This window comes from Coenobita brevimanus, chromosome 103 (assembly GCF_032717465.1).
Source record: "Coenobita brevimanus isolate Jiangsu-jjx chromosome 103, ASM3271746v2, whole genome shotgun sequence".
Lineage (NCBI taxonomy): Eukaryota > Metazoa > Arthropoda > Malacostraca > Decapoda > Coenobitidae > Coenobita > Coenobita brevimanus.
In genome coordinates, this window is record NC_137056.1 from 4,382,107 (window position 1) to 4,397,260 (window position 15,154).

The 15,154-nt window shown below is 39.7% G+C and overlaps 1 protein-coding gene across 2 annotated transcripts in view; it reads right to left on the reverse strand.

Moving 5' to 3' along the window:
* The window catches only part of Atg12 (Autophagy-related 12), a 29,200-nt gene that overhangs the window by 9,376 nt on the left and 4,670 nt on the right, over positions 1-15,154 (reverse strand). The window contains exon 3 of one of the 2 annotated variants that reach the window (XM_080284829.1): positions 12,551-12,685. In XM_080284829.1, coding sequence (XP_080140955.1) covers positions 12,563-12,685 — 123 coding nt within the window. In that variant the 3' untranslated portion in view covers positions 12,551-12,562. Of the gene's footprint in view, positions 1-12,504; positions 12,686-15,154 lie in introns of those variants that run through there. The other variant, XM_080284828.1, reaches the window with a different exon arrangement.

Genomic DNA, 15,154 nt, shown 5'->3' on the forward strand with positions numbered 1-15,154 from the left:
ATGTCTGCCCTTTCATCTCTTTCCTCCTTCCTCTTCTGTCTCTCTTTCCTTCATTCTTTCCTCTTCCTTCTGCCTACGGGTGACTTTACATTCCCTCTTGTCTTTCTTTCCTTCATTCTTTCCTCTTCCTTCTGCCTATGAGTGACTGTACACTGAGTGACAAGCCAAATGGTTTCCTGTACACCAGGAAACCATTTACTATGCTGGGTGATAACCATATAACCAAATTATGGCCTCTTGTGGTTTAGTGGTTAATTAAAGCGCTCAAATTGAATTGAGTCTGTGTAGATTTATATCCGAGGGGTGGTTGGGGTTTATTGCTCATGTTATGCCATTCAGGGATGAGAGAGGCTGGTCACTCTCATCTTAAATGTCAGGACCAACCTGCCCAGCCCTGGACTTCTTTGCTCCTCATGGCATAACATAGGATTGGATGAATGGATGGATGAATTACTTAGCCTACACATTTCCCTCAGCATTAATTAGTGTATTCTTGTGTCCATCATTGTTATACTACACATTCATACTATTGTATATAGTGTCTCAGACTTGCATTGCTGCACTGGATTTTAGACATATTGGATTTTAATCTGATATCCAGAAAACATTTAATATAATGAAAGCTCACTAGATGTCAAACTTTAACAGTTATCTGATGGGTCTTCCTCCAATCAGTTCAGTATAGTGATGTTTTAATGTGATTATAATCATCAGGAAAAAACTGGGTACCGGGTATTTACATGTCCAGTAATTATACTGATATGTGCAAATTTGTGACATATAACTTCAGCATTTTAAAGTATAACAAACTGAGAGTGAGAGAGAAAGACAGGTTTTGGTATGAGCTGGATGAAGCAGTGGGAGAAATGCCCAGGAGCTATAAAGTGATCATAATGGGCAATATGAATGGAAAAGTAGGCACTGGTTCTGAGGATAACATAATGGGTTGTAATGGAGTACCAGGAGAAACTGATAATGGGAAGCAACTGAAAGATATGTGCCAGGAAAGGAGGTTGTGCATTTGTAACTCGTATTTCAAACACAGTGATGATGCACCTTTTCCTTTTCCATGGACAGCTGAGTCCCACTGCTACTCCATAACTACATCAAACATTCATTTTCATTAGTATCTGGGCAATATTCAAAGGTGGTGATAAGCTTTGATAAAGGGATAGTGTCTACTTGATTCGAAAACCCTGATGAATTTTGGCAACAATGGCTATAAAATAAGATCGGAACTTTGGGTCACTGTCATCTTAAATGTCAGGACCAACTGCTTAGCCCCGGACTTCTACGCTCCTCATGGGGCAATGTAAGATTGGATGATGGATGGAACTTTGGAAACTCAATGTTCTAGAATGGCTTTGATAACAGTGCAAAATGAATCAGTAATTGGATCCCCTTTAAGGCATAAGTAAAAGGAAGAACCATTAACTACACTGAAAATGGCTTGGACAAAGGAGTCTATCTATCTGTCTATAGCCAGACATCTTAATCCTGTAAGAGGTGTCCACAAACAAATCACCTCCATGTCGCCCTGTCCCCTGTCATTTCACTGCCATCCCCCCAAACTTACACTCCCTTCTCTCATCTACTCCATCTCATCCTCAGTCTCTCCCTCCTTCTCCCCACCCATCTACCTTACTCACATACTCTCTCCTCATTAGTCTCTCACTTCATCCTCTCCACACGGCCAAATTACCTCAATGTACTTCTCTTAATGCTTTCTGTCACAAAGCTGGCAAATCTGTCTCATAGTAGGTCTGTAGTAACCAGTGCTCTACTTCATTATACAGTATTTGTGTTTACAATTTTATATAGTTTTAATTAGCATATATACTTCTCTCTGCATTAATTAGTGTGTTCTTGTGTCCATCATTGTTATACTACACATGCATGCTAAATAGTGTCTTAGACTTGCATGGCTGCACTAGACTTGACATACTAGATTTTAATCTGACATCCAGAAAACATTCAACATAATGAAAGCTCACTAGATATCGAACTTTAACATTTATCTCATGGGTCTTTCTCCTCCAATCAGTTTAGTATAGTGATGTTTTACTGTATATGTATCATGATTATAATCATTAGGAAAAAACTAGATAATGGGTATTTATATGTCCAGATAAATGATTAGATGGATGTGTAGTGTCCTTGAATGAGAGGCTTGGGGGGACTGTATTTGCAAAAGAAGAGTTGAGAGGAAGGATGGGACTGGAGTGTGTTGGTGCTGTGACGAGAAGGGGCAGATTGAGATGGTCTGGGCATATGGAGAGGATGGAAGATGACAGTTGGGTGTGGAAAGTGAGAAGTGTGAACATAAGGAGTTGCGAATGACAGACTGGAAAATACCTAGGATGAGATCATAAAGCAAGACTTCAGAGGTTAAGGCCTGAATAGGGAGACTGCCAGACATCGAGCAGCATGGAGAGTCGTCATTAGGTGATCGCGTCCAACAGATGCAAACATGATGGAGCGTTTATAAATGATAGGAGTAGTTATACTGATATACCAGTGTGTGCAAATTACCGACATGTAATTTCTGTATTTTAAAGCATAACACACCAATGAAGGTGTTCTGAATTACTGTTGATTCATTTCCTTTCCTTTCATTTTTAAAGGCTCCAACATGCTTGCATGCGTTGGCCTTGGTCACCTAATGGTGGCTCTCCATGCTGCACGATCTATTGCAGCCTCCCTGTTCAGTCCCTTAACCCTGAGGTCACACATAATGACCTCGTCCCATGTCTTTCTCGGTCTACCCCTTATAACCCCACTCCCAATATTAACACTTCTCATCTTCCTCACCCAATTATCATCCCCCATCCTCTCCACATGCCCAAACCATCTCAATCTACCTCTCCTCATCACAACACCAATACACTCCAGTACCATCCTACCTCTCAACTCTTCCATCGTAATCCCAGCCCCCCCAGACCTTGCATGAAGGGACGCACTACACATCCACCTAATCATTGTCATTTCTGTACGTCTGAACCTACGAATATCCTCCTCCTTTACTGCCCAGGTCTCACTGCCATTCAGCATTACACTCCTAACATATGCTGCATAAAAAGACCCCTTAGCACGTAGGGAGAGTCCTCTCAGTGTCAGGAGAGGCAAGAGCTCCCTGAACTTCTTCCAACCACTTCTCACCCTAGCCACAGAGCTAGCTCCAGCCCCACCTCCAGCACACAACATGTCTCCCAAATAACAAAACTCCTCCACACACTCAAGAGATTCACCAGCAAGTTCAGTCCTTTCACGCCTGACAATCTCCACCTGCTCTCTCCGACACGCCATACACATAAAATCACCATTATCTCGCCGTCTACCTCTGATATCACTACATCTCTTGTGCACCCATTTATCACAAACACTGCAGAAGATGGAATTACTTCCCACACGCCCGTGGCAGACTGCACATGGCCACTTTCCCTCGTCTTTGACAGTAACACCACCAACCCTAGATATCATCACTTTTGTTTTATCTGCATTTACCCTTAAGCCCCATACCATCTCTCCACATCATAAACCTTTCCTCCACCTCCCTTTTGTTCTCTGCAATCGACACCAAATCATCAGCATACAACATCTCCCACGGGAGTCCGTTTCTGAAGTCACATGAAAGGGCTTCAAGTACCATGATAAACAACATGGGACTCAAAACTGACCCCTGATGCACACCAATGTTCACGGAAAACTCATCACGCAAATCTCCATATACTCTTACCTGAGTGCGAGCACCCACATACATAGCCATAACCACCCTAACCAGCCACTCCTCTAAGCCAAGCTTTCTCATTGCCCACTTCACCACCTCTCTAGGGACTCTTGTCAAAGGCCTTTTCCAAATCAACAAAAACAAAATACAGATCCCTTTTCTTACTAATATATTTTTCCTGAAGCTGTTGAACAATGAATATGGCATCAGTGGTCCCTCTAGCTGGCATAAACCCGAATTGCATCTCATCATACCTTCTAAAACTCTCTCCATTACCTTTCTTATCTGATCTTAAAGCTTTATACCTCTATAATTTCCTCTTTCCAGGGCATCACCCTTCCCTTTATATGCATTTACAATTACACTCTTCAGCCAATCATCGGGACAACACACTCATATATAATCATATTTATCAGGTCAGTGACTAACCTCACCCCTATATCTCCTGGGGCCTTCAACATTTCGGCAGTCAACCCAGACACACCTGCTGCCTTCCCCACCTTTATCCTGCCTACTGCCTCACTCAAGAAGCAGAATTTGAAATCAGACAGCTAAGATGAGCTATCAGAGTTGTTGTAATGCAATCTGAATTTTGACATATGATAGATTCTGTGATGCTGTGTTATGTTTGAGTGTTGTATTATATTTAACCTTCCATCAGTGTTGGCAAACTCTGTATGCTATTCTAACGGATTGCTCTATTCAACTTTGGGAAAGTTCCCACGGCCAAGGAAAAGTATGAAGTTAGCTTATGGTCACCATTGTTGCTAAAGTCAACTAATATTGTGTATGACTGAACATTAAGAGACAACCGGAGTTTTTTCTCTCGTAGATATATCACCACCAGGAGTAGTAGCTGTAATGAGAGATCCACTTTTATATTATGATGCAAGTCACAAGAAAGTACAGTACTGAGGTATGGGATATAAGCTACAAAATTATGAAAATCTCTGCCCAGTTAAAGTGGATGAACTAAAACAAAAAAGCAACAGTTAAGTGTAGTATGCAAAATAAACTGCTAAGGAGGTATCAGTATTATAAAGCTTCCAAAGCTGATGAATGTACATTGCTTGGTCATAACCTTTGGGACAGGCATAATGACCTTTTTAAAATTTCCAAGAAACATGTTTATTTTTACACTTGTACAATATGAATATTATAATACAAACATGAAAAGCCATGTAATATGAGTGATAATGAGTACTGTACTTAAAAAAAAAAAAACTACAGTAGTCTTGGATGACATGGAAATGTGTGGTAACTCATGATGAACTGCAGTGAGCCATGTTCATATTCACTCTGGATGCCTTTTAGAACTTCTTCCTCATAAGTATGTTTGCATACGAGATACTGACCCATGAATTAACAAATAATAATCCACTGAGTCCAGCTATGTCTTTTCCAAATTATTCTTACCATATCCTGATGACTTTATTCAGCTTAGGAGAGACTTTAGAAACCAGATGGGAAAGATACTGCCATAACAAACCCCTTCAGTATGAGAAGCCTTTCCTAAGCTGAAAGAAATGATCTGGTAGCTGCAACACTAAACAATAAATGCTGTCCCCTGGATTCAATGGGATAATCATAATTTATATTATTACTGTAAATCATGCCAAAATTACATAAATAAACTACATGAGAATATGAACATGTATAGTAATACACAGCATACAATACCAAGAAATACATACTAGTATGCCTCAAAAGTTGGAGAGCAGGGCCCAGTAATATCACACTCATATCCTTCCACACAACAGCTACAATTATTCCTTAATCAAACAAATGGATGAGTTACTCACACATCCAACCTAGCCACCTCCCTCCAGTGACATATTCATTGTTTTACTCCTTCTACCTCCAGTTGATATTATTCATTTTATGTGAGACTTTTCACAGTTGAGGTTAGATACAACTTTCAATGACTGTGTCTCTACAAAAGGTCTCTCCAAAGATGAATCAAGTAATTTACTGGCAGCATGAACAAACCAACAGAAAACCTCACATGATACAAGAGGTATGGTCCTTCAATTCATTTTTGGTGTCACAAAGTTCATACAAAATGGCATTTATGACATCACTTCCCAGTACAACTGTACTTTATCAACATTATTCAAGCTACTTTCACACAGTTTTAATTACAGTAGTTCATGGGAAACCTCTTACAGTGAAAGTGTTAATGAAGGCTATATCTAACCCATCCAGTTTGCAATGTCCCTCCCAAAAATTGTCCGTAGCTAAAAATAAAACAGTGTACAGTAAGTTACTGGATGGAAGGGCTTACAGCAATTCCCTACCTTCATAACTGACAACTATTACAACATAACTTATTCAGTATTTTTTTTTCTTTTTATGCCACCTCCTGATGTTACTGTATTAAGTCAGGGGAAACATCATGCTGTGGTAGTATTAATGAAAACTACTGTATATCTAATCCCTCCAGTTCAAATTACTTCTTCTGACCAGGTAAAACTGTCTGGTGATAGTAGCAGTTAAAACTCTAGGTTCATCTGGAGAGATGGCAACAAATAAATATAATAATAATCATCATCATCATCATCATCCGGACCTCCTTTCCCACCCAAGGGCAGGGTGAGGAGTAGCAATGTCCAGACAGCACAAGCTTGCCCAATCCAAATAGGCCACACTTCCATTCCCTCATCATTCAAGCCCCCAGAATCCTGGCTCTACCGGATATGCCAAAAAACATTCACCACATTCTGCAGCGTCACAAACGTATCCGGTTGAGTCAATCCGCATGCTGCCATGCTCACAAGGGGTGCCAAAATCCCTGATCATGCATTTCTCCTCACAACATTCATCCAGCTAGCTCGATCTCTCGACAAATAATGACACCACCATGCTGAAGGAGTTAATTATGAACAAAGGATCCTTCCAATCTCAAGCCTTTTCTCTTACAATATGAATGGAATTTATGAGGCTTTCCCCCCCCCCCCATAAACAAGCCGGACCTTAACCTCTCAACTCTCATGACATTATATTTTGCTTATTCCTGCTGCCTTAGACTATTTTATTCAGCCATGGAGAGGTAAATCTAACTGGAGGGATTAGGTTGCTATAGTCTTCATTAATCTCTTCCATACTAAAGGCTCCATCCATTATTAAAATAATCATAAGGTGGCAGTAAGTGCAGACTAAAATATCCTTCATCAGGCTGAAAGGCTTTATCCCCACTAAAAAGACAACATGAGGTAGGATCCAGATTTAAAAGATAACATAAGGTAGTATCCAGAAACTGAGAAACCCCAGGGATACAAGGCCTCTACAGCCTCCATAGCAAATCTCGAAATAAACGGAACTTGAATTAGGGTCTCTGTTATCTTGTTTTTGTTTTTTCTTGGAGGGAACAATCTGTGGGCTCCTGGCCCTTGGTTCCTGCTTCCTTACATTAAAAAAGAAAGAAAAAAAAAAAAATCACTAACTACGTTTGAAATTTGAAGCCTAGATGGGTAAATGAGCTAGGAGAGTTTTGGTCCTCTACTGTAAATTTTCATATCCTTATCATACCCTCCTCAATATGCTAAACAACCTCATTTTCTTGGTGCTGCTGCTGTTTTGGCTCCATGCTCATCTGGATGTGCAAAACTACAATACAAAATAACTACCCTCTGAATACAATGGTTTAAATAATTTTTAAAATGGGATTGTAGTACTTTTTGTTATTAATAAATATCCATCCATCCATCATGCAATCCTACATTGCCCCATGAGGAGCGTAGGAGCCCGGGGCTAGGCAGTTGGTCCCAGCATTTAAGATGCGAGTGAGCAGCCTCACTCATCCCTGAGTGGCATTACATGAGCAATCAACCCCAACCAGTCCTTGGATATAAACCTTCACCGGCTCAATCCGACTGGAGGGCAATAATTACCCACTAAACCACCATGTGCCAAAATTTGGTTATATGGTTACCACCTAGCATAGCAATTCATTTCCTGGTGTACAGGAAATCATTTGGCTTGTCACTCAGTGTAGAGTCACCCACAGGCAAAAGGATGAGGAAAGAACGAAGGAAAGACAGAAGAGGGAGGGTAAAGTTAACCGCTGGCAGAAGGACAAGGAAAGAATGAAGGAAATATATATATATATATATATATATATATATATATATATATATATCTATATATATATATATATATATATATATAAAAAGTGTTTCAGGATGAGGATGAAGAGAAGTAGTGCCTTATTCTTTTTGTACTAAAATTTAAAATCATTACCAGTCTATAAAAAAGCACTCTACAAATACTGTGATCTAAACATTACTGGGTTGTCAATAGTAAAGAACCTATCCTTGATAACAACATAACCATATCTTCAATACCACTGAAACTAAAATTATGCTAACTCATCCAAGGGCCAGGATATACTGTATATATATATATATATATATATATATATATATATATATATATATATATATATACAGTATATATATATATACTGTATATAGAAGATGTAAAGATAGTGGAGGAAAAAATAGTGCTACAAATTCTGAAACCTAAATATGGTGCATGAGAAAATTACCATCCTTAACATTTATATTTCCAAATAAAAATAACTTTCAATAAAATACCACTATTTTCACCATCCTCAACTATTTATTGTAATACCAACACTGCAAAATATATTTCAGTAATGTTAATAAGAATCTCTAGAAAAACAGGGGGGGTGGGGGGCTTCTTCTGTAGTCTGAATGATAATGTGTAAACTTGCATGGTTATTTTCAGAAGGAAAATACTGTATACGACCCTTGTGGATGGCTTAAATGCTAAAGTGTTATGTACAGTACATTTTTCTTGACCTTCCTGCAGTCATGGTTTCCTGTAGCCCTGGGAACCATTTAATACACTGGGTGGTAGCCATATACCTGTAGTAAAGAAATGGATGCCTGTGGTCTAGTGGACTTGGGCTCTCCAGATGGATGTGAGTGATGGGGGTTTAAATCCAAGGGTAGCTTGGGGATTACTGTTTACATCATGCCACTCAGGGAAAAGCAACTGGTCACCCTTTGGATAAATGGACTGGGTAGCCTACCCCTAGGCCCCTAAGCTCCTGATCAGGCAATAATGGATTGGATATTGGATGGATGGATAGGCCTACCTCATTATAAAAAGAAATTAGGTTATATTCATGTGGGCTAAAAGTGATCAGGTATGAAGTGAGGATCAGTTGGAACACATGGTCAGAATTACAAGTGCTTACAGTTAATTGGCATCAGGAAAAAAAAAAAATACTTGCATAAAATAATAAGGTACTGTATCCTGTGTGACTACAATTACCAACATACAATAATTTCTCTTAACAGACAATCCTAAAGCATCTGAATCACTTAGGGAAAAAAAATAAAAAGTAATCCCATATATTATGCATGGTTTACATATACACTGTCCTAAATTTTGAGCACAGTGTCTTGGTCACTCAGTTAACATACAATCAACCCTCAGCTTAAGCAGCTTGTGTGCACCTTTTCCCTTTAAAGAGTCAGCCCAAACACAACCCATTAACCCCGTACTCTTGGGGTCGTTCGGCCAGACTGCCTGGGGAATAACTACTACCCCATACACTGTGCTGCCATTATGTACACCACCATTCAGTTGTACTTAAGGTGGCTGTGGCAGTGGTGGTGGTGAGTGTGATGGTAGTGGAAGTGATGACAGCTGTGCTAATAGTACCAATAGTAGTTGTTAGCAATGGTAGTTGTAGCAGTGGTACTGATGGCAGATGTTGCAGTGGAAGTGACAGTAGTTGTAGTAATGGCAGTGATGTTAAGATGCAGTGGTGGTAGTGACAGCTGATGTTGTACAAATTCTTCCCCACTGAGAGGTGTCCTGCATGAGACCGGTAAATGCATACTTCTTAAATATAACTGTCAAAGTTAGGAGCTGAAGATTTAACCAGAAAATGATGGAGTGATGGTTCTAAGTGGTTTTGAAACCTCAGAACTGGCACTCCCTTTGTTAGTTAATGGTGACTTATAAATACCATTAAAGAAAATGCTACTGCATCACATGTCGGAGACAGTTATAATGTAATTAAAATGTGTATAATTTATAAACAGTAAAGCAGGATAAATAATCACTGTAACATACGGAAGTTAATATTCCATGTGTTAAAATTCACGAACAAGTGTCTGCTGATACAGACCTTTCCAATGAAAAAACAGAAAGAGGTCCAGAACTATTAATATTGAAACTGACTTCAGTTTTTACATAAAACTAATTTAAGTTCAAGAATTAAGTTTATGATAATTTTATGATGTATTAAATCCTGGTTTTAGCAATTTATGTAAATATGATTAATTAGTACCTAGTAACTTTGATGTGATTGGAGGAAGACCCACGAGCCAAGAGTCACTCGTGGAGAAATCAACAAGTGTAAACATCTCAGGATGGTAGACTTGCTCTACTATTCTACTGACCACTACACCCACAAGAAATGCCATTCCAGTGGTTTGCCCATTAACATTCAGGGTTTGACTTCATAGATAACCACTCTTAAGTCAAAGGACTTAGTCATTTCTTTATTTGTTGGCCATTAAATTAATGTGAACTAGTTAGAACCTGGAGTGATCGTGAGGTAAGTTGGCCGTTCATAGCCAATCCCTCAAAAACTTATAACATCTTTAAATCCTGACAAAAAATGACTACAGATGTGGTGGTAGTGACGTATTTACAGCAGTGGTAGTGATGACAGCTGCAGTGGTGGTAATGATGGTAGCTATTGTAATAGCAGTGATGTAGTGATGACAGCTAGCTGTGGGAGTGGTAGTGATAGTAACTACCACTACAATACAGTATTTGTTGCTTTAAACCTCTTTATATCAGCCTTCTGTCTGTTTACCTCTGTACAGAAAGGTAGGTCTCAGAAGGCATACAAACATTAGAGTTTGGGTTATCATGGCTTTAAGTTGGAATATGGGGGTCAGATTTATTACATCAGATCAAACAAGCCTACTCATGCAGTTTCCATAGATGTGGGGAGATCAGAATACACAATGGCCGTGTATGCTATGTGTCAACTGTATGACAACTGCACCATTTTCCACTGGCTGTAATCCTAATACTTATAACTTTATTTTGTTGCCTAGTATCTTTCACACAATAACTTAAATGATTATGGATTCCCTATGACTACAGACCTGTACAGACTATATACATTAAAACAATATTACTTAATCTCATTATACAGTAGTGGGAATAACAAATCGGAAATATATGTAACACCATCTCATCTCCATTAAAGTTAACAAGCAGGAATGAAACTTACATTTCAACTGACACATCTACACTCATTGCCAGAAGAACAAATTACATTTCTAGAACTCTACTGGCTCTTCTTAACCCCTTCAGTAAGACTGAACCTTTCATTTTATTATTCCTACTAGCAAATGATATTATTCAGCTTAGGATATCCCACACTGAAATGGTTTCAGTGTCTTAATTCAACTTTAAAAATATGTTTCATTATTAAATTTTATTCCTGCCACCATCAGATAATTTTATTCACCTATAAAGAAACAACATGGACTAAAGAGGTTAATAATATACAAAGTACAGTAATTCCAACCAATCACTTCTTAACCACTCAAATCTTAAATACTATACAAATACTGGTCAATCCCTGAAAACCAGAACCCAACCAATATGGAGTCTTAAGTCATGGAAGGTGCATTAAAAAACTTGTTTTTGTACATTTTTCAAGGTTAAAGGACTACCTAACCGTATCACCCTGATTTGGTGAAACTTCTGCCCTTATTGCAGCTGGCTGAATGGAAAATAAATGCACGAACAATGTAGCTGACTATAAGAACAGAAAATAGGTATTCTCACACACAACCTGAATGAACAAGGCTAACCTACTTACCCTCAAGCTTGGACATATCAAGGTAATATCATCATGAGCTAGGACAGTTCAAGTTATGATGTTCAAAATTGGGACATACAAGCAACGATATACTGTACAATACAGGATACCCCAAGCTATGATATCCAATTCCAAAATACCAAAGCTATATCTAATGCTAGGACATCCATGCTACAATATCCTAGGCTAGGACATCCAAGGTAAGATATCCAAAGTTGACATCCCAGCTGATATCAAGTGCTACGAGCTGAAATCTGGATATCCAGTGTTGGGACATCCTGGACATGATATACAAAACTGGAACATCCAAGCCGCAAATACCCATTGCTTGGAACTCAAAGCTCTCAATATCCAATGCAAGGCCAAGCAAACTGCAAAACCTCCAGCCAAAATTATCCAACTTGTGATATTCAAAGTTACGATATTCAAACTACAGTAAACACTCAATTATCTGTCGTTGCAATACATGATGCTGCAAGCTCGGCTCTATTAAAGCAATATCCAGCAAAATCATGCGACATCTGGCACCAAAAGGGACATAACCAGCGGTTCTATGCAATATCTGGCGCTGAGGCGTATCAACCAACTCGTAAGTGCTAGCCAAATGTCCTTGTATTATGTACCTGCATTGTATCATTATTTTACTGTATTTTATGCTTAGTTTTCATCTTCTAATCACAGGAAAGCTTTTAGGATAGAGGGTCGAGACAGACAGTAACACAATATCCGGTTCGATGTCGAATGTTGAGCCGATGGGAGTACTATGCAATATCCGACATTTCACATTTTTCAGCGCAGGGCATGGCTGAATTACAATGTATAAGAGTTTACTGTATTATACATACTGCTCTGATAACCCAAGCTACAACATCTAAAAACTACATCTCCCCTATACTGTGTCCCCTTAAAGCAAGATGCTTCCAAAGCTAATTGGTTACCTCATGTTCATGTCAGCCCCAGGCCTGAGTGCGGCAGTAGTGGAGCACCAGCTTGCCATCGGAGCCAAAACACTGGTAGAGGTTGCGTACTAGTTGGTCTGGGGCCGGTGCAAAGCTCTGATTCACATACACAAACTGCCAATACAAGAATACGAAGATTATAACGTGTAGCAATAGAATATATACCTAAGACTCTTTGATTCCTACTCGGTACAGTAATGCTATATACTATGTCACTACAGTGGTTGAAAGGTTATCTGACATGCACATGTTTGCAACCTCTATCTATCTATCCATAGCCAGATGCCCTAATCCCATTAGGGGTGGCCACAAACAACTCCCCTCCATGTCCCCCTGTCCCCTGCCATTTTGCTACCCTCACCCAACTTATACCACCCTCTCTCATATTCCACTCTACTCCATCCCTCCATCTCATCCTCAGTCTCCCCCTCCCCCTCCCCCCCTCCACCTCATTCATTTACACTCCTCATTAGTCTCTCACTCTCCATCCTCTCCACATGGCCAAACCACCTCAATGTCCTCTCAAAAAACTCAGTTCCACTGCTCTCACTCTTGACTTGTGTCCTTCCAACACGGTCCAAGCTTTGCTTCTGCACATTAGACTGGGTATCACAATACTACCCAATACCTCCAATGGATGAGTTTGGGAGAGTGTGTAAGAAACGGAACCTAAAGGTGAATGTAGGGAAGAGTAAAGTGATGGTCTCTGAGAGAGGTGAAGTTAGTGAATGTACAGCGAGGTTAGATGGTGAGGAACTGGAAAATGTGAGTACGTTTAAGTATTTGGGTAGTGTGATGAGTAAGGATGGAGGTTTGGAGGGTGAAGTGCTTGAAAGGGTACAGCAGGGAAGAAAGGTTGCTGGTTCCTTGAAAGCAGTGATAAGAAACAGGGAAGTGAGCATGGAAGTGAAAAAGTTACTACATGACAGTATTGTGATACCAACTCTAACGTACGGAAGTGAAGCTTGGACATTGTTGGAAGGATACAAGTCAAGAGTGAGAGCAGTGGAAATGAGTTATTTAAGAGGAGCCTGTGGTGTCACGTGGAGAGACAGGCTGACGAATGAGGATATAAAGGAGCGTTGTGGTGTGGATGTGGATGTGATAGGAAGCGTTATGAGGAACACACTGAGGTGGTTTGGCCATGTGGAGAGGATGGAGGGTGAGAGACTGACGAAGAGAGTGTATGTGAGTGAGGTGGAGGGGGGAAGAGGGAGGGGGAGGCCGAGGATGAGATGGAGGGATGGGGTGGAGAGGTATATGAGAGAGGGGGGTGTGAGTTGGGAGCAGGGCAGTGAAATGGCGGGGAACAGGGCGACTTGGAGGCGATTTGTTTGTGGCCACCCCAAACGGGATTGAGGCGTCTGGCAATAGATAGATAGATAGACCTCCAAGCTCATTTTCCTATTTCTTATCACTTCTTTTAATGAACTAGCAACCTTTCTTCCCTGCTGTTCATCCACTAAACTTTCATCCTTACTCATCACACTACCCAGGTACTTAAATGCACTCACATTTTCTATTTCCTCACTATCCAGCCTCGCAGTGCATTCAGTGACTTAACTCTTCCCTACATTCACCTTTAGATTCCGTTTCTCACATACCCTCCCAAAGTCGTTTACCAAGCCTTGCAGTCCTTTCATCTTCACTTAATACAATATCATTTGCAAACAACAGAGGGGGAAGTTTCCAAATGCTTCCCTCTCACATTAGGGCTGCTCCAGCATCCAATACCCTACTTTGTATCTCAAACTCCATCCATATACAGACTGATGAACCATGGGGTCATGACACATCCCTGGTTCAATCCAACATTCAGATAGAAAATTCACTCAGTTTGCCATCCACACGCACTGCAGCCCTAGCTCCCTCATACACACTCTTCAGGATATTCAGCAGCTTCCCATTTACTCCATATACCGTAAAACCGCCAAACGTTAGACTTGAGTTCAACTTTGGACATTTGAGGAAAAAATGTAATGAACCAAAATAATGGGAATATGGCTTTGTATTTTGAAAACCAAAAAAATATAGGCAGCTAGGTGAAGCACTGAAGTATATTATATTAAAACAACATGAACCTGACATGAATGGAAGTGTGTGAACAGAAAAACTGCAAAACTGGTTGAAAAAAAAAAATGTTTTTTTGCTCCCCTGAAAACTTTGTCTGTGCAGAAATTTTGGAAGTAGATGTGTGAACCAAAACAAGCAGATTTTAAAGAACATTTCTTGTAGATGACATGCATCAAAGGACTTTACAAACTGTTGTCACATAATCCTCTGAGAATGAAAACAATAATTTCACCTCAGGTTTTTATTTTTACATACTGTCTTTGGACACTATGTTAAAGTTAGGTGCTTAAAAGTTCTTAAAGCATGTAAAGGGAACATCCCACACCTTTGTTAATCCCATAGTTGATGACTAGTATTGCAGATAGAGAAGACATTATTAAGGTTTTATCAGAGCCTACACTTCATAGTATGTGTACAATAATCTTTGTTGTTGTCAATCTCTGGCCTAAATAAATCCTTATAGCAATAATAGTACAGTGTAGCTTTAACAGTAAAGCTAAAGCTCAAGGT